Here is a 19,190-nt window from a genome sequence, read left to right on the forward strand (position 1 = left end):
AAAACCACGGGCAAAGCATGCAAAAATCCACTACGTAAAATGAGAGTGTACAAGGGGGGGCATTGTTTTGCCACACATGTGATTAGAAATGGTATTTCTTAAGGTGTACAACGTTCCAGCTATTTCCTATGTTTCTTCCATCTGTTGCTCGGAGTTTGTATGCCCCTTTGCCAACTATCTTTGTAATCTGGTAAGGCCCCTCGCAATTGGGTCCTAAGTTGCCTGCTCCTTCTTCCTTCGTCTTTTGGAACACTCGTCGTAGTATCCATTCTCCTTCCTTGAATTGTCGGACCCTAATGTTCTTATTGAAATGTTGGGCCACCTTTGGCTGGTATGCTGCTATTCTGATGAGCGATTGTTCTCTCTTTTCATCTAACGAATCAAGTTTTCTATTCATGCTCTATTGATTTAGATCATCCGTCGAGTGTTCATATCTAATGGTTGGTATTTCAATTTCCCCCGGGATGACCGCTTCAGTTCTATATGTCAATGCAAATGGGGTCTCTCCAATCGAGGTCTTTGCTATTGTCCAGTAAGACCACAGTATCCCTAGTAACTCATCTGCCCATCTCCCTTTGGCTTTCTCTTGTCGTTTCTTGAGCGTGTTGACTATTATCTTGTTGGTTGATTCTGCTTGTCCGTTTGCTTGAGGGTATCGTGGAGTTGAGAATGATAATTGTATCCCCCATTCTACACAAAAGTTTTGGAAGTCCTTGCTTATGAATTGTGAACCGTTGTCCGTAACTATCTCCTTTGGAATTCCAAACCTGCATATCATGCTTTTCCAGATAAAGTTCTTTACCTCTCGATCTCTAACTTGTGCAAAGGCTTCAACTTCTACCAATTTGGTGAAGTAGTCAGTTAAGGCAAGTATGAATTGTAACGCCCTAATGCTAAGGCACGCTACAGTACTTTTTCAATAATTGTGCAATCTTTGCTAACCAAAGAAGTTTCTCGAAAAACGTGTCAAATTAAAACTTTTGCATTAAATACTAAATTTTGTAATTTAATAAAATATTTACAAGTGCCGGGATCCCGATTTTTTAAAACTTTACAAACTTTACTTTTCAAGCATACAATCCAAAATATACAGATTTACAGGTCGCACAGCGACTTTCAAAATACAACTCCCAGATGTCCCGAGACCGAACACTCCAGGTCGCGCTGCTTGACATGTACAATCTCACCCGAGCTCAGGTTCACTCCTGTTCAGCCTTCGCCTTTCCTTTACCTACACATGGAAGCAGAAACTGTGAGTCAACAGACTCAGTAAGAAATGCATATAACATATCATATAATTTCCGACCTGTAAATAGGCGCCCATACACCTATTTACAGAGCTTAACAGATGAGTATGAACGTTCAAACTACTTGTGCTATTGACCATGATATCACTCCTACCAGCTTTATAATTGAGCTGTAGGACCGGCACTATGTTCGTGCCGCTATGATAGCGTCAACAACACCCAAAAGTATAATTGGCCATGATATCACTCTTAACCAGTACGATGCCTGTACTGCTGAACCGACACGATGGTTGTGTCGCTATGATAGTACCAATTCATACTTTCAAGGGAGAATATCACTCTTAACCAGTACGATGCCTGTACTGCTGAACCGACACAATGATTGTGTCGCTATGATATCACCCGAACACATATAATGATACAAACAGCATGCATATATATCATACATATACATACACCCAGGTAATCACATCACACATTATACACAGTTCTTACCTGTTTTCCGAATTCAAGTGTGCTGGCCGACCTGAACGGAATTTCTGTTCTAGATGGATGCCCTAATCACATTTTGAAACCGGGTAAGTCACATGATTAAAACCCTAATCCCGGGAAACCCAAAACCAAAACCCTAGGTTCTGTTATACTCTAAAGGGGTTATTCTAACTCTGGAAATGGGGAAACACCCAACCGAGGCACCGAAATGGCAAAAATTGAGAAAATGAAGGGCCCGGGGAACCCTGCCAAAACCGGCTAGCCGGTTTTTGTGGCACTGCAAACCGGCTAGCCGGTTTGCACCAGTATTCCCCAAGCTTTTCATTTGTTGCTCAATTCTTCACCAATTGCCATGAAACCTTCCAGAGCTCCTATTCAATGTACAAACAATATAATCCACCCAGTAATTCACAGAACAAAACAATAAATTTCAACTTGCCATTAAAGCTTAAAGCTTGAACTCAAAGCTTAAAATTGCTCAAAACTAACAACCAATCTCTAAACCAGCTACCATGAACTAAAATCAAGCTAAACAAACCCTAAAATTCGAACTAAGCAAACCTTAAACCCTAACAGCCCCTATAACCCAAAATCACCATTTCAACCTAACTTTAAAAGCTTGAAAAAACAATAACCAATAGGCTAGGGCTTTACCTCACTTGCAATAGATTGAAACCTTGCTGAAAAAACCAAAGAAATCTCAGCCCTTCCCCTTGCTCTTGCTGCCTTCGAAGAGAGAGAGAGAGAGAAGAAAAAGCTTCTCAACCAAATTTTGCTAATTTTCTAATTTCCTTTATTTTTGACTTTCCTAACTTAGAAAAGGATTTAATTAAATCTTTGCTGCCAAAAAAATGGCTAGGTGTCAACCATAAAATTAGCCACCTAATCCCCCCCATAAAAGACTAAAATGCCCTTTACATCAAACTTAGGTATTTTCAAAAGCTAGGGGTAAAATGGTCAAATCCCATACCCCGCTCAAATCCGATAATTTATTTTCTCTAACATATTTCCCTCTATGAAATAAGGTTCTAAACTTACCCATGTGATCAATCTAGCCATCCATCGCATTTTCCGTTGTCGCCGAACAAAAATTACAAAAATAACATATTACACATATAAGCTAGATAATACCCCTAGAGTTTAATAAAATCTCCGGAATTGAGAAATTATAACTCTAATATTTATTTCTAAATATTGGGGTCCACAATTAAATTAATTCACAAATAATAATAAAATAATTAAAATTAGTGCTAATTGCCTTTACTAATCCATATACTAGAGCGGTCATTACAATTATCCCCCCGTTAATAGGATTTCGTCCCCGAAATCTAACCTGAATAGCTCTGGATGCTGAGTCCTCATATCCGACTCAATTCCCGTGGCTTCTTCCACCTTCCTAGTCCTCCAGAGCACCTTCACCAAAGGTAATAGTCTTGTTCCGAAGAACTTTTTCTTTTCTATCCAAAATCAACGAACGAGGTTGCTCTTCATAGGATAAGTCTGGTTGAAGTTCAAGGGCTTCATAACTCAAGACATGAGTCGGGTCTGACACGTATTTCCTTAACATAGAAATGTGAAATACGTCATGAACAGCCGATAATGCTGGTGGTAAGGCTAGTCGATACGCTACCTGCCCGACCTTCTCAAGTATCTGAAATGGCCCAATGAACCTAGGGCTTAACTTACCCTTCTTCCCGAAGCGTCTAATACCCTTCATTGGCGAAACCCGCAGGAAAACATGTTCCCCTGCCTGAAATGTAACATCTCTGCGCTTCGGATCAGCATAACTTTTCTGCCTGCTTTGAGAAGCAAGCATCCGAGCCTTGATCTTATCAATAGCTTCATTGGTTCTCTGTACTAATTCTGGACCCAGGTACTTCCTTTCTCCTGTCTCGTCCCAATGAATAGGAGAACGACATTTTCTACCATATAACATCTCATAGGGAGCCATCCCTATTGTACTTTGGTAGCTGTTGTTGTAGGAGAATTCAATTAAAGGCAAGTACTTACTCCATGAACCCTCAAAGTCCATGACACAGGCTCGCAATAGGTCTTCTAAAATCTGGATAGTTCTTTCTGACTGACCATCAGTCTGAGGGTGAAAGGCTGTACTAAACTTTAACTTGGTACCCATAGCCTTTTGGAGACTCACCCAAAACTTCGATGTGAACTTTGGATCCCTGTCTGATACAATAGATTTAGGGGCTCCATGGAGACGAACTATCTCCTTCACATACAGTTCAGCATATTGATCCACTGAATATGTAACTTTCACTGGTAAGAAGTGAGCTGACTTTGTGAATCTGTCCACGATGACCCAAACAGAATCATACATTCCTGTAGTTCTAGGCAAACCAGTTACAAAGTCCATTGCGATGTCCTCCCACTTCCATTCTGGAAGGACTAAAGGTTGTAATAACCCTGCCGGCCTCTGATGTTCAGCCTTAATCTGCTGGCAGGTTAAACACTTGGACACGTAGTCCACCACATCTCTTTTCATGCCATACCACCAGAAGTAGGGTTTTAAATCCTGATACATCTTGGTGGTTCCCGGATGCAATGAATAAGGTGTGGTGTGAGCTTCATCAAGTATCTCTTTCTTAAGCTCATCCACACTAGGAACACAAACTCGAGCTTTATATAGCAACATTCCACTGCTCGAGACTGTAAAGCCTCTAGGCCGACCAGCCACCACTTCATCTCGAACTTTAACTAGCTCGGGATCTTCCAGTTGTGCCTTTCTGATTCTCTCCAACAAATCAGATTGGAGGGTTAAATTATGTAATTTCCCGACCACGAACTCAATTCCTGCACTAACCATTTCCGAGGCTAGTTGAGGAGCTATCATAGCCGTAGTACACACTTGACCGGGACCTTTTCTGCTCAGAGCATCGGCCACAACATTGGCCTTCCCGGGGTGATACAGTATTTCACAATCGTAATCTTTAACTAACTCCAGCCACCTTCTCTGCCTCATATTCAAATCTTTTTGGGTGAAAAAGTATTTAAGACTTTTATGATCAGTATAAATCTCACACTTTTCACCATAAAGATAATGTCGCCAAATCTTTAACGCAAAAACCACAGCAGCGAGTTCCAAATCATGGGTTGGGTAACGCTGCTCATAATCCTTCAGTTGACGAGAGGCATAGGCTATGACTCTGTCAGCTTGCATCAGAACACATCCCAGACCCTGTCTGGATGCATCACAATACACAACAAATTTCTCTTGATCTGATGGCAAAGCTAACACCGGAGCTGTTATCAAACGCTGCTTTAACTCCTGAAAGCTTGACTCACATTTATCTGACAACACAAATCTCTGATTTTTCTTAGTCAATTCGGTTAGGGGCATAGAAAGTTTAGAAAATCCTTCGACGAAACGTCGATAATACCCTGCTAACCCGAGAAAACTTCGAATTTCTGTCACAGACTTGGGCCTCGGCCAATTCTTCACTGATTCCACCTTGTTTGGATCGACCGTAATTCCATTCTTCCCCACAATATGACCCAGAAAGGATACCTCGGACAACCAGAATTCACACTTTTTGAACTTGGCGTACAGCTTGTGATCCCTAAGTCGCTGTAACACCATTCGAAGATGATGCTCGTGCTCCTCTTCTGACCGAGAGTATACAAGAATGTCTTCGATAAACACTATAACGCAGTTATCGAGGAAATCCTTGAATACTCTATTCATAAGATCCATAAAGGCCGTAGGAGCATTAGTCAATCCGAATGACATTACCAGAAACTCATAGTGCCCATATCTGGTTCTAAAAGCAGTCTTCGGTATGTCCTCCTCCCGAATTCTGAGTTGATGATAACCCGACCGTAAATCAATCTTCGAAAACACTGTCTTTCCCTGAAGCTGATCGAACAGATCATCGATCCTAGGCAACGGGTACTTGTTCTTAATCGTCAGCTTGTTTAGTTCCTGATAATCAATACACATTCTGAGGGAACCATCTTTCTTTTTCACAAAAAGAACCGGAGCTCCCCAGGGCGACACACTGGGTCGAATAAACCCAATATCAAGCATCCCCTGAAGTTGTAGCTTAAGCTCCTTGAGTTCCGCTGGAGCCATCCTATATGGAGCTTTAGAAACAGGTTCGACTCCAGGTGCCAAATCAATAACAAAGTCAATCTCTCGCTGTGGCGGCAATCCCGGCAACTCCTCGGGAAACACATCAAGAAAATCTTTCACCACCCGGACTACCTCAGGCCCAAATGTTTCAGGTCTGCTGGAGTCAAATACCACCGCTAGAAATCCTACACCACCATTGAATAGTAAATCCCTAGCTCTCAACACTGAAATAACCGGGATCCGAGACCCCTGAACCGATCCAACATAAACAAATGGATCTTCACCTTCCGGCTGAAAAGTCACCATTTTACGCCTACAATCTATACTGGCCGAATACTTGGATAAGAAATCCATTCCCAGTATAATATCAAACTCAGTTAGTTTCAATTCTATGAGATCAGTACTCAACTCCCTATCTTCGATCCTAATCGGCATAGACCTAATGCGCCTATTAGAGATAACCAATTCCCCGCTAGGCATTAGGGTTCCAAACCCTCTTTCTAAAATATCACAAGGCCTACCCAAAAGATCAATCACTCTTGTAGCCACATATGAACGTGTAGCTCCCGAGTCGAATAATACTGTAAATAATAAGTTGTTGACGGGAAGCTGACCTGTCACAACAGAAGGACTGGCTGCAGCATCAGCTTGGGTAATGGCAAACACACGAGCAGGAACCGGTTTCATGTCAGCTTTCGGCTCCTCTTTCTTTGCCTGGGGGCAATCTTTCTTGAAATGCCCCACCATGCCACACAAGAAGCATGTCTTCCGGTTACATTCTCCCGGATGATGTTTCTTACACCGTGGACACTCAGGATAAGAGTAACCCTGGCGTCCTCCTCTACCTTGGTTCCCACGAAACCGCTTGCTTTGCCCCGAGCCACCAGAAGCTGGAACAATTTTTCTTTTCTGCTCAGTGGTGGAGTCACCACCATCCCTACCATAAACAGGAGTAGGAATAGTGGGGGTTCCACCACCACTCGGAGTCACCCGGGGCTCCTGAAGGAATTTCACCGCACCCTCGGCTCTCAAAGCCTTTTCAACCATCTCCGCATAAGTGGTTGCCTCAGTAGTAGTAATAACCAAATCATGTCTAATTTTTGCACTCAAACCCGCCAAGTATTTTTCCTTCTTACTGAAGTCAGTTGGCACAATTCCCGCTGCCAACTTGGCCAACCGGTCAAACTTTGTCGTATATTCAGTAACCGACATTCCCTCAGTTTGAACCAACTCGGTGAACTCTTTCCGCTTTACACTGCGGACTGCTTCATTGTAATACTTGGAGTTAAACAACTCCTTGAATTCTTCCCAGGTCATCAGCGTGACGTCTCGAGTGAGGGTTATTAACTCCCACCACACGAGAGCGTCTTCCTGAAACTGGAAAGTGGCACAGGTTACCCGGTCATTTCCAACCACTCCCATAAAATTGAGGATGCGTTCTATTACCGAAAGCCACTGCTCGGCCTTCATCACATCAGGGCCTCCCAGAAACACTGGAGGTGCCTGTTTTCGAAATCTTTCGTACAACGGTTCCATACGGTTGCCAACAGCAGGTTGTTCTGCTGGCACCGCGGGAACCGCAACAGCCTGAACCACTTGAGGAGGCACGACAGGAGGACCCTGCTGCCTCAATCTTTGGATCTCTTCATCTTGTTGGCGGATTCTATCTTGCATCTCCGCAAACCTTTGCTCCCAATCGGGAGGAGCTTGAGGTGGATTTACAGGGCGACCACCCTGAGCTCTGCCACGGCCACGGCCGCGACGAGGATTTTGAGGATTCCTCTGACCGCCTCCAGTCTCAACCATGCCACCCTGACTTCTTATATTTCGCGGGGCGTCCATTTAATAGGACTTAGCCTGCGAATCCATAAGCCAGGCAGGTTAGACAGCGATCAAAATTAACACCGCTCTTAATAACTTAAAGGCAACACACTTTCTTTTCTTTTTAAGAAAATATATTTAATTTAAATCTAATATGCTTCCTAACATGCTTTCACATTCACATTTATTTAAGGTACTAAACAAGTACAGGCTTACTGAACCGTGAACCGAGCTTTCTCTGATGAAGATTGTACATGTCATAGCAAGCTTCGGTAGACAAACCTGGCGGCTCTGATACCAAAATTGTAACGCCCTAATGCTAAGGCACGCTACAGTGCTTTTTCAATAATTGTGCAATCTTTGCTAACCAAAGAAGTTTCTCGAAAAACGTGTCAAATTAAAACTTTTGCATTAAATACTAAATTTTGTAATTTAATAAAATATTTACAAGTGCCGGGATCCCGATTTTTTAAAACTTTACAAACTTTACTTTTCAAGCATACAATCCAAAATATACAGATTTACAGGTCGCACAGCGACTTTCAAAATACAACTCCCAGATGTCCCGAGACCGAACACTCCAGGTCGCGCTGCTTGACATGTACAATCTCACCCGAGCTCAGGTTCACTCCTGTTCAGCCTTCGCCTTTCCTTTACCTACACATGGAAGCAGAAACTGTGAGTCAACAGACTCAGTAAGAAATGCATATAACATATCATATAATTTCCGACCTGTAAATAGGCGCCCATACACCTATTTACAGAGCTTAACAGATGAGTATGAACGTTCAAACTACTTGTGCTATTGACCATGATATCACTCCTACCAGCTTTATAATTGAGCTGTAGGACCGGCACTATGTTCGTGCCGCTATGATAGCGTCAACAACACCCAAAAGTATAATTGGCCATGATATCACTCTTAACCGCACGATGCTGTACTGCTGAACCGACACGATGGTTGTGTCGCTATGATAGTACCAATTCATACTTTCAAGGGAGAATATCACTCTTAACCAGTACGATGCCTGTACTGCTGAACCGACACAATGATTGTGTCGCTATGATATCACCCGAACACATATAATGATACAAACAGCATGCATATATATCATACATATACATACACCCAGATAATCACATCACACATTATACACAGTTCTTACCTGTTTTCCGAATTCAAGTGTGCTGGCCGACCTGAACGGAATTTCTGTGCTAGATGGATGCCCTAATCACATTTTGAAACCGGGTAAGTCACATGATTAAAACCCTAATCCCGGGAAACCCAAAACCAAAACCCTAGGTTCTGTTATACTCTAAAGGGGTTATTCTAACTCTGGAAATGGGGAAACACCCAACCGAGGCACCGAAATGGCAAAAATTGAGAAAATGAAGGGCCCGGGGAACCCTGCCAAAACCGGCTAGCCGGTTTTTGTGGCACTGCAAACCGGCTAGCCGGTTTGCACCAGTATTCCCCAAGCTTTTCATTTGTTGCTCAATTCTTCACCAATTGCCATGAAACCTTCCAGAGCTCCTATTCAATGTACAAACAATATAATCCAGCCAGTAATTCACAGAACAAAACAATAAATATCAACTTGCCATTAAAGCTTAAAGCTTGAACTCAAAGCTTAAAATTGCTCAAAACTAACAACCAATCTCTAAACCAGCTACCATGAACTAAAATCAAGCTAAACAAACCCTAAAATTCGAACTAAGCAAACCTTAAACCCTAACAGCCCCTATAACCCAAAATCACCATTTCAACCTAACTTTAAAAGCTTGAAAAAACAATAACCAATAGGCTAGGGCTTTACCTCACTTGCAATAGATTGAAACCTTGCTGAAAAAACCAAAGAAATCTCAGCCCTTCCCCTTGCTCTTGCTGCCTTCGAAGAGAGAGAGAGAGAGAGAAGAAAAAGCTTCTCAACCAAATTTTGCTAATTTTCTAATTTCCTTTATGTTTGACTTTCCTAACTTAGAAAAGGATTTAATTAAATCTTTGATGCCAAAAAAATGGCTAGGTGTCAACCATAAAATTAGCCACCTAATCCCCCCCATAAAAGACTAAAATGCCCTTTACATCAAACTTAGGTATTTTCAAAAGCTAGGGGTAAAATGGTCAAATCCCATACCCCGCTCAAATCCGATAATTTATTTTCTCTAACATATTTCCCTCTATGAAATAAGGTTCTAAACTTACCCATGTGATCAATCTAGCCATCCATCGCATTTTCCGTTGTCGCCGAACAAAAATTACAAAAATAACATATTACACATATAAGCTAGATAATACCCCTAGAGTTTAATAAAATCTCCGGAATTGAGAAATTATAACTCTAATATTTATTTCTAAATATTGGGGTCCACAATTAAATTAATTCACAAATAATAATAAAATAATTAAAATTAGTGCTAATTGCCTTTACTAATCCATATACTAGAGCGGTCATTACATGAATACCCTTTGTCTTGGAGTAGTTGGCATCTTGCCTACAATGTCCATCCCCCATCTCATAAATGGCAAAGGTGTAAGTGAAGAGTGGAGCTTCTCTGGAGGTAGATGAGATATTTGAGCAAACCTTTGGCACTTGTCGCATTGTTGAACAAAATTATAGGAGTCTGCTTGCATGGTTGGCCAATAGTAGCCTATTGTTAGAGCTTTGTTGCATAAACTCTAATGGCCTGAGTAATTTCTGCATTCACCTTGATGTAGCTCTTGGAGAATGTAATTGGATTCAGCCGGTAAGAGACATCTGAGCAATGGCCCTGAGAATGATCGTCTGTAGAGTTTCCTATTGTATAGTGTAAATCTGGTCGTTTTAGCTCTTAGTTTTCTTGACTTGTTCTTGTCATGTGGAAGGGTTCCATCCTCTAGGTACCGCATTATTGGTGTCATCCAGTTGTCTTGTTGAGTCAGACTTTTTACATCTTCATTGGCTTTCCATGTCGCTGGCCATTGCATTATCCCCACAAGAATTGTGACTCCATCTTTGGTTTGAATAGATGAGCCGAGATTAGTAAGAGTGTCGGCGTGGTTGTTCTCTAGTCTTGACACTTGGTTAATGGTGAATTTTGTGAATCTTGAAATCTTGTCTTGAACAATCTGGAGGTAGGATGCCATTTTTGAATCTTTGGCCTGGTATGACCCGTTGAGTTGGTTTACGGTAAGTTGAGAATCTGACATGACTTCAATGGTTTTGGCATTCAACTCAATGGATAGGTCTAGCCCATCGATTAACGCCTCGTATTCAGCCTCATTGTTGGTAAGTTTGAAGTCACATTTGATTGCCCGTTGGATAACATCTCCTTAAGGGGAGGTAAGGACGATTCCTAGGCCATTCCCCTTGCTATTGCTTGATCCATCTACCGCTAGCATCCATGTCGAGTTTGTTTGCTCATTTAAGCATAATAATTCCTTTTCTACTTGTACCTGTCCAACACAAGAAAAGTCAGCAATAAAATCTGCCAATACTGTGACTTGATGGCTGTCCTCGGTTGATATGTTATGTCGTATTCACTGAGCTCAACAACCCACTTGGTCATGCGTCCAGAAAGTTCTCGTTTGTGTAGAATGCTACGGAGTGGGTATTGGGTCAGCACCACTATAGGATGACACTTGAAATAGGGCCTGAGCTTGCGCCCTGCTGTGACAAGTGCTAAGGCCAATTTTTCCAGCTGAGTGTATCTTGTTTCAGCATCTAGCAATGTCTTCAAAACATAGTAAATTGGTTGTTGCTTTCCTTCATCTTCTCGAACTAGTGCAGCGCTGACCGCTGCTTCTGAAACTTCCAGATACATGTACAGTGTTTCTCCATCCTTTGGCTTTGCTAGGAGTGTAGGCGGGTGAGATAGCTCTCGAGCCGTCTTAGCGCTTCTTCGCATTCCTCCATCCACACAAAGTCTTTGGTCTTTTTGAGAGTTGAAAAGAATAAGTGGCAACAGTCGGATGATTTTGAAATGAAATGGCTGAGTGCTGCTATCCTTCCGTTGAGATGTTGAATGTCTTTGATTGACTTTGGAGATTGTATATTTTTTATTGATCTTATCTGGTCTAGATTTGCTTCGATCCCTCTTTTTGTGAGGAGGTAACTTAAGAATTTTCCTGAAGAGACACCAAAAGAGCATTTAGTAGGATTAAGTTTCATATTGTATTTTTCTAATACCTGGAATGCTTGCTTGAGGTGATCGAGGTGATTCTCTGCTGCTAAAGATTTGACAAGCATGTCGTCGATGTAAACTTCCATCGTCTTTCTAAGCATATCAGCAAACATTCGGTTGACCAGCCTTTGGTACGTGGCACCTGCATTTTTTAGTCCAAACGGCATGACTTTGTAGCAAAAAGTCCCTCGCTCAGTTATGAATGATGTCTTTTCTTGATCATTGGGATGCATTAAGATTTGGTTATAACCGAAGAAGGCATCCATGAAACTCAACAATTCATGTCCAGCTGTTGCGTCTGCAATTATGTCGATGTGAGGAAGTGGAAATGAATCCTTTGGACATGCCTTGTTGAGATCAGTAAAGTCGATACGTACCCTCCATTTTCCATTCTTCTTCGTGACAACTACTACGTTTGCTAACCAGTCAGGATAGTCAACCTCTCTAACTAATCCCACGTCGATTAGTTTTTGTATCTCTTCATTTATCACCTTTTTGCAATCGAGTGCAAATTTACGTCTTTTTTGCCTGACCGGCGGGTAATCAAGGTCAACCTGCAACTTGTGAACAATAATGTTAGAATCAATACATGTCATGTCGTCATGGGACCATGCAAAGCAGTGATGGCGTTTGATTAGGAATTCGATTAGCCTAGCTCGAAACTCAGGTGTAAGCTTTGTTCCAATCTGGACTTTATGGTTTGGGAACTCCTTGCTAATGCACACATCATCTAGGTCTTCCATAATGGGTTCATCTGGTGCAAAGGTCGGACTAAACTGTTGTAGTTGCTATAATGTTGTCGATTTCTCTTTAGCGAGTTTTGATAACAATCACGAGCAGTGTTTTAGGCTCCCCACATTTCTTTCACTCCCCACTTGGTTGGGAACTTGATCACTTGGTGGTATGTGGATAGCACAGCTTTCATGGAATGGATCTACAATTGGTCCAAGATTGCATTATAAGCTGATGGAGAGTCAACTACAAGGAACTTCGTCTGTAGGTTGACTCCTTCTGCAAAAACGTGGAGTATAACCTCGCTGACTGAGTGTTTCTGCTCTCCACTGAACCCAACCAATAATGTGGACTTGCGGATGATGGTGGCCTCGTCGATCCCCATCTCCCTGAGAGCATTCAAAAATAAGATGTTAATAGAGCTACCGTTATCGATCAGTATACGTTTAGTAAAACAATTCGAAATAAATAAAGAAATGACTAAAGCATCATGGTGAGGATTAAGAAAATTTCAAGCTTCGTCATCCATGAAGTTGATGGTTTGGCCGTTATAGGTTGTTGGTTGTTTCTTTGGTCTACCCTCTATCCGACTATTTCGCGTGCATGCCTCTTAGCGGCTGAGTATGTTATGCCGCTGACCTCTGATCCTCCAGAGATGACATTACATGTCCAGGTGTGCTGAGGTGGCTCTGGTGGTGTTATCAGCCTCTTGTCTGCTTCCGTCACGATCGTCTTTCCCTTGTCTGATAAAAAATCTCGCAATTGACCTTTGCACAAGAGTCCATCCACTTCATACCTTAATGCTACGCACTCTGGAGTGGTATGTCTGTGGTCATTATGAAATTCACACCACTTTGTCGTGTCGCGCATTGCTGCTGGTTTTTTAATCCTTTCAGGCCACTTGACTTGGTTTCCCATTCCCTTCATTACTACAACTACTTCGACAAGGCTAATGTTTAGGTTGTATTGAGGAATCGGTCCCTTGTCAGATTCCCTCATCCGTCGAGGTAGTGTTGTCTTGGCAATGTAATCCCTTGGTCTGTGTGATTGGGTGGAGTTCTCGCTATCTCTGTATGACCGTGATTTGTTGGTTGGATAAGGTTTTGAATAATGGTAGGACTGGCGTCGCTCTACCCTCTTTGGTACTCTACTGTCGCGAGAGTAAGAGTAGGATGTTGTCGATTGTCTATTGGATTCGTCTTCCTCCCACTTGATTTGCGCCCAAGCTTTGGCAAGCATGTCCTCCATTGTCTTGCATGGATATTTTGTCAATTCTTTGTAAAGGTTAAATTCTATCAGCATGCCTTTACGGAAGGCAGTAATGGTTGTGTCCACGTTGCATGTTGTGATGGAAACTTTTTCAGCATTGAATCTTGCCACATAGTCTCGTAAGGATTCGCCTCTCCTTTGTTTGATGCGGTATAGGTCATCTAACAGTGTCTCCAATTTCCAGCTGCTCGCAAATTGTTCTCCAAAAACATCCGTTAATTGAGCAAAAAAAGAAATCAAATTATTGGGTAAATTCATATACCATTGGAGGGCTGGGCTAGCCAAGCTAGACCCAAACCCCTTACACATGCATGCCTCGCGCAACTCACGAGGGATGGCGGCAGTGAACATCCTTTGCTTATAACTAGCTATATGATCATTTGGATCGGTTGTTCCGTCGTACATCCTCATTAATGGGAAGACAAGCTTCTTTGGCATCTCGACCAATGCAATGGCATCAACAAAAGGTGAGTCGGCAAAACTGCTAGGAAAACTTTTCTTTATTGGTGTTGGAACCCCTGGGATACGTTGGATCATTGCTTCCATCCCTTCGAACGTCCGAGCGATTGCTCATTCAATCAAATCCTCCTAAGCTAGAGTATGAATGGTGGTATGACATGCATCAACAGAAGATGGAATCAGATTGGAGTTTAGCATAACCTGTGTGGCAGTTACCTGTGATGGTGGGATTCCTTCAAGAGGAGACGTTGTTGAAGAATCAGATGTTGTAGTGCTAACCCCCAAGTTGCTAGTCGTTGGGAGGCTGACTGTAGGCAGGCCAGTTGTAGGAAGGCTGACCATAGGCAGACCAGTTGTAGGAAGGCTGACTGTAGGCAAGCCAGTTGTAGGAAGGCTGACCGTAGGTAGGCCAGTTTTAGGGAGACTGATCGTAGGCAGGTCATAGGCCACGTTGCTGGTCGTTAGACCTCCAATGTTTGTCCCATCTGTTTGCATATCAGTATGTTCAGATTGCTGAGGTTGAGAACCTCCTACGACAGAATGACTTCCTAACATTAGAGTCGATGTCCCTCTGAGTGTTTACTGATCAGAGACTTGGGTCTCTGTTCTTATAGGAGTTAAGTCTAGTGATGCCATTGGTGTAATTGGAACTCGGTAACGACTTTGAGCAACACCAGGAGTCGTCATGGTAGCCTTCAGTGACTCCATTTGTGATTTTATTGCGGCATTTTCACTCTTAAATGTTGCGTTCTCCTCCTTAAAGGTTGCATTTTCTCGCTCAAGAATTCCAGTTGTGTTGGGTTTTATGCCCTAAATAAAACTCTATTTGAATGTAATCCATTTTATTCAACATCAATAAAGAAACAGAAGTATTTTTCATTCATTTGTGTATGTTTTGGTTCATGTTATCAATTGCTTGTCTATTTGATTTATAAATTCATCTGAAACCCTTTTCACATACTTGATCCTGTTTATTGTGTTGTCAACACATTGGAAAGTAAACATGACTATGTGAATAAAGATTCCTAGATTTATCAGACACAGGGTTTTACTGATATGATAATCTACAACAAAGTGTACTTGCATTTGGAGAAATGCTATGTTCTTTCCAGAGCATTGGTTAAAGTAAAGCTCAGGTTGGGTGCATGGAGTATGCATCGGAAGGGACCGATATTGAACTTTGACTTAGATTTATTAAACTTACCGTAATATCTATTCAAGTCAATATCGCCTAGTTGATCCTAGATCAAATGATCTTAATCCTGTTATGATTACGCTCAATCTTAAGAGATTATTCATGTTCTTTGATTTGTTAGTTAAGCCTACTTTTAGGTCAGGGTGATACGTACATTTTGGGAACACGGTAGTGCAATTGAGTGGAAGCGCTAACATATACATGGAATCTATAGCTTCTATCTGGCGAATAGTAAGTAAAGGATGATCTCCTTCGAGCTTGACCAAACGAAAATAAATGGTGGAGTACTCATTTCACATAAGCTGAAATATCATTTATACAGGGTCAAGTGTTTTAAGGATAAAATACATTGTAGGGTGTAACGGTAATCTAATCCTTTTACAGTGTAGATCATTCATATAGAGGATCATTGATCAAATTAGGATTATAACAATGGATAACTAATGATGTGTCTATATGGTGGAACATATAGAGCATTCTATATACTGATAGTGCAATTCTAAGTTTTATGCGTGGATTCAATGAAGAATTAATAAGTCAGTGAATTTAGGTTATAAATTCTTGATCTGCTTATTGGAAGCTCGGTTATATAGACCCATGGTCCCCCCACTAGTTGAGATAATATTGCTTGTAAGACTCATATAATTGGTTTTGATTAATTAATTATAATTCTCAAATTAGACTATGTCTATTTGTGAAATTTTCACTAAGTAAGGGCGAAATTGTAAAGAAAGAGTTTTAGGGGCATATTTGTTAATTCTGATACTTTGTATGGTTCAATTAATAAATATGATAAATGACAATATTATTTAATAATTATTTATAGTTATCAAATAGTTAGAATTGGCATTTAAATGGTTGAATTTGAAAATTGGCGTTTTTGAGAAAATGAGATGCAGAAATGATAGAACTGCAAAATTGCAAAAGTGAGGCCCAAATCCATATAGCCATGGCCGGCCACTTTTATAGGGTTTATCATCTGATATTTTCATTATTTTAATGCCAAATAATTCAAACCTAACCCTAGTGAATGCTATAAATAGATAGTGAAGGCTTCAGGAAATTTACACTTAACTTTCACACTTTCATTCAAAGAAAAACCTGAGCCTTCTCTTTCTAAACCCTAGCCGCCACTTCTTACTCTTCTTCTTCCTTCATAATTTTGAACCACTTAGTGATTAGAGTAGTGCCCACACACAGAAAGTGATACCTCAATCATAGTGAGGAAGATTGTGAAGAAAGACATTCAACAAGAAGGAGTTTCAGCACTAAAGAAGGAGAGAAAGAGATCCGGGTTCAGATCTTGATAATACTCTGCGACAGAAAGGATACAAGGGTTAGAGATCTGAACGGAATGAGACATTTAATTCTGCTGCACCCAATGTAAGATTTCTAATACTTTATATGTGTTTATTTCATAATCGTTTTAGAATTTCATATTTAGGGTGTTAATCAACATACTTGTGAGTTGTTAGGCTAAAATTAGTCTAAGTTTCGGGTCGTATTTTCGGTTAGTTTTCACTCTTTGTTTCTAGTTTTAGGACTATTTTACGCTTGATTCTTTTGTTTCAGGTCCTCGGGTGTTTAAAGAAAGTATTTACAAGAATTGAGGACAAGTGGTGAAAGAATTGAGAAGAAAAATAAAAAAAAATATGTTGCTGCCAAATCCCGTCGCGACGGGAAATATCCCAGTCGCGACGGGAACTGGCGTAAAGATTTTCAAGAATTCGGCTTAACCCGTCGCGACGGGGGCACACCCGATCGCGACGGGGACCCCAGTGACGGGATTTTTGGGCAGTTTCGTAATTTCACGAATTTTAAAGATGAGATTTGTTTTAAATAGAGAGAGTTCGTGAAAATTAGGGATTATTCAGAATTGGAACCCTAGAAACAAAGGAGGAGGCTAGAAGAGCGGCTTGTGGCGACCCGAATCAATTGCTTCAACTAGTTCTTTCTCTTCTCTTTAATTTTTCTATGTTCTTTTCTATTTCAATGTTAATTATGGATTTGATTATGGATGTTTTGAACTAAACTCCTATTTAGGGAGAATGATGAATGTTGTTTAAGTTTTTCCTAGTTAATGGATAATTGCCATTCCTCCATCTTGATTGTGAACACTATTCATATTTGTGTTTAATTTCCATGTGCAAGATTGATCACCTTTTGCATGTTTTATGATCTCAATTCGAAATCTGAAAAGTGAGAATTGAGAATGCTAAAATTGGATAGTCTAGGTTTTGATGTGAAACGAAAGTATTTACATAGCCTTTGTGACATTTAGATTATTGCTTAATGCTGATTTCATGTTAGTTTAATTAAGAGATTAATTAGAGAGCATGAGATTTAGAACCTAGAAGATCTGAAAAGAGCTAGGTTAATTCATAATTTGTCATTCACTTCAAGAGAAGGATAGCATTTAGACATTAACATTGGTAACTTAACAACAGGATTCGTCTCCCTATTTTCTTATCTTGATTAATCTTCCTTTGTTATTTTTAATTTCCTGAATTTTCTTATTTAATTCATAAAAGTATTCTTTTACCAGATAGAATCAATAGTATAATTTAGTAGTAATCAGTCCAATTCCCTGTGGTTCGACCTCACCTGTGTGAGTTTACTACTTGATTGCGTATACTTGCGTAGTGTTTATAAATTATAGCAACAAGTTTTTTGCGCCGTTGCCGCGGAATTGTTTAAAGATTAATATTACACAAAATTATACTAACTTCTACTTTGGTTTATTTCTCTTGCTGAATTTCTAACCCGTCTCTTGCAAAGCTACTTTTATCTATTTCAGGTATCTTGAGTGCATGCGCCGCCAAGGGCAAGCAGTTGTGTTACCCGTCGAGCCTGAAATCGAGAAAACTTGTAGGAGAAACAGGAGGAACAAAAGGCAAGAGAGAGTTTTAGCACCTGCTGAAACACTAGAAATCATGGCTGACAACGCTAATGTTGTGAATAATGCTGCAAACAACGGTAATAATGGTGGTGCCGTGGAAGATCAAGCTAATGGTCGTAGCTTGAGAGATTACATCCTCCCAACTCTTACGGGGGTTCAGTCATGCATCAGGCCACCGGCAGTGGATGCGAATAACTTTGAGATCAAACCTGCCATACTTCAAATGGTACAGTCTTCAGTTCAGTTTGGTGGCCTCCCTTCTGAAGATCCTAATCTGCATCTCTCGAACTTCATGGAACTTTGTGAGACTTTTAAAGTCAATGGAGTTAGTGATGATGTCATTCGTTTGAGACTGTTTCCATTCTCACTTAGAGAAAGAGCCAAGAGCTGGTTAATCTCCTTGCCACCAAATTCCATAGCAACATGGACAGACTTAGCAACTAAATTTTTGTCTAAGTTCTTTCCCCCAGCAAAGTCTGCTAAGCTGCGAGGAGAGATCAACAATTTCTGTCAACAAGAGAATGAGTCTCTCTATGAGTCTTGGGAGAGGTTCAAGGACTTAATCAGAAAGTGTCCTCATCATGGTATTGAGAAGTGGATGTTGGTTCATAATTTCTATAACGGGTTGGTTGGTAACACTAGAACACGATAGATGCGTACGGTGGTGGAGCCTTTATGAGAAAGAGTGCTAATGAGGCTTATGATCTATTGGAGGAGATGGCTCTAAACAATCAGCAGTGGCCAACTGAAAGGAGTCAAACTAAGAAGGTAGCTGGTGTGCTAGAGGTGGATGCCATTACAAAGCTGACAGCTCAGGTTGAGGCCCTA

General features: G+C 41.0%; 1 protein-coding gene and 1 non-coding gene across 2 annotated transcripts; both read right to left on the bottom strand.

Moving 5' to 3' along the window:
* Positions 1-12,742: 12,742 nt before the first annotated feature.
* LOC133035811 (uncharacterized) lies at positions 12,743-14,355 on the bottom strand. Its single transcript, XM_061112126.1, has 2 exons — positions 13,148-14,355; positions 12,743-12,929 (listed from the first exon to the last, which is right to left on the bottom strand). Exons 1-2 carry the CDS (start codon positions 14,353-14,355, stop codon positions 12,743-12,745), a joined length of 1,395 nt encoding a protein of 464 aa, XP_060968109.1.
* Positions 14,356-18,843: 4,488 nt separating this feature from the next.
* LOC115718242 (small nucleolar RNA R71) lies at positions 18,844-18,950 on the bottom strand. The gene has a single exon (XR_009685852.1). It is a non-coding gene; the product is annotated as a small nucleolar RNA R71 (small nucleolar RNA).
* Between the last annotated feature and the right edge of the window lie 240 nt (positions 18,951-19,190).

Source organism: Cannabis sativa, chromosome 1 (genome assembly GCF_029168945.1).
Source record: "Cannabis sativa cultivar Pink pepper isolate KNU-18-1 chromosome 1, ASM2916894v1, whole genome shotgun sequence".
NCBI classification, from domain to species: Eukaryota; Viridiplantae; Streptophyta; class Magnoliopsida; order Rosales; family Cannabaceae; genus Cannabis; species Cannabis sativa.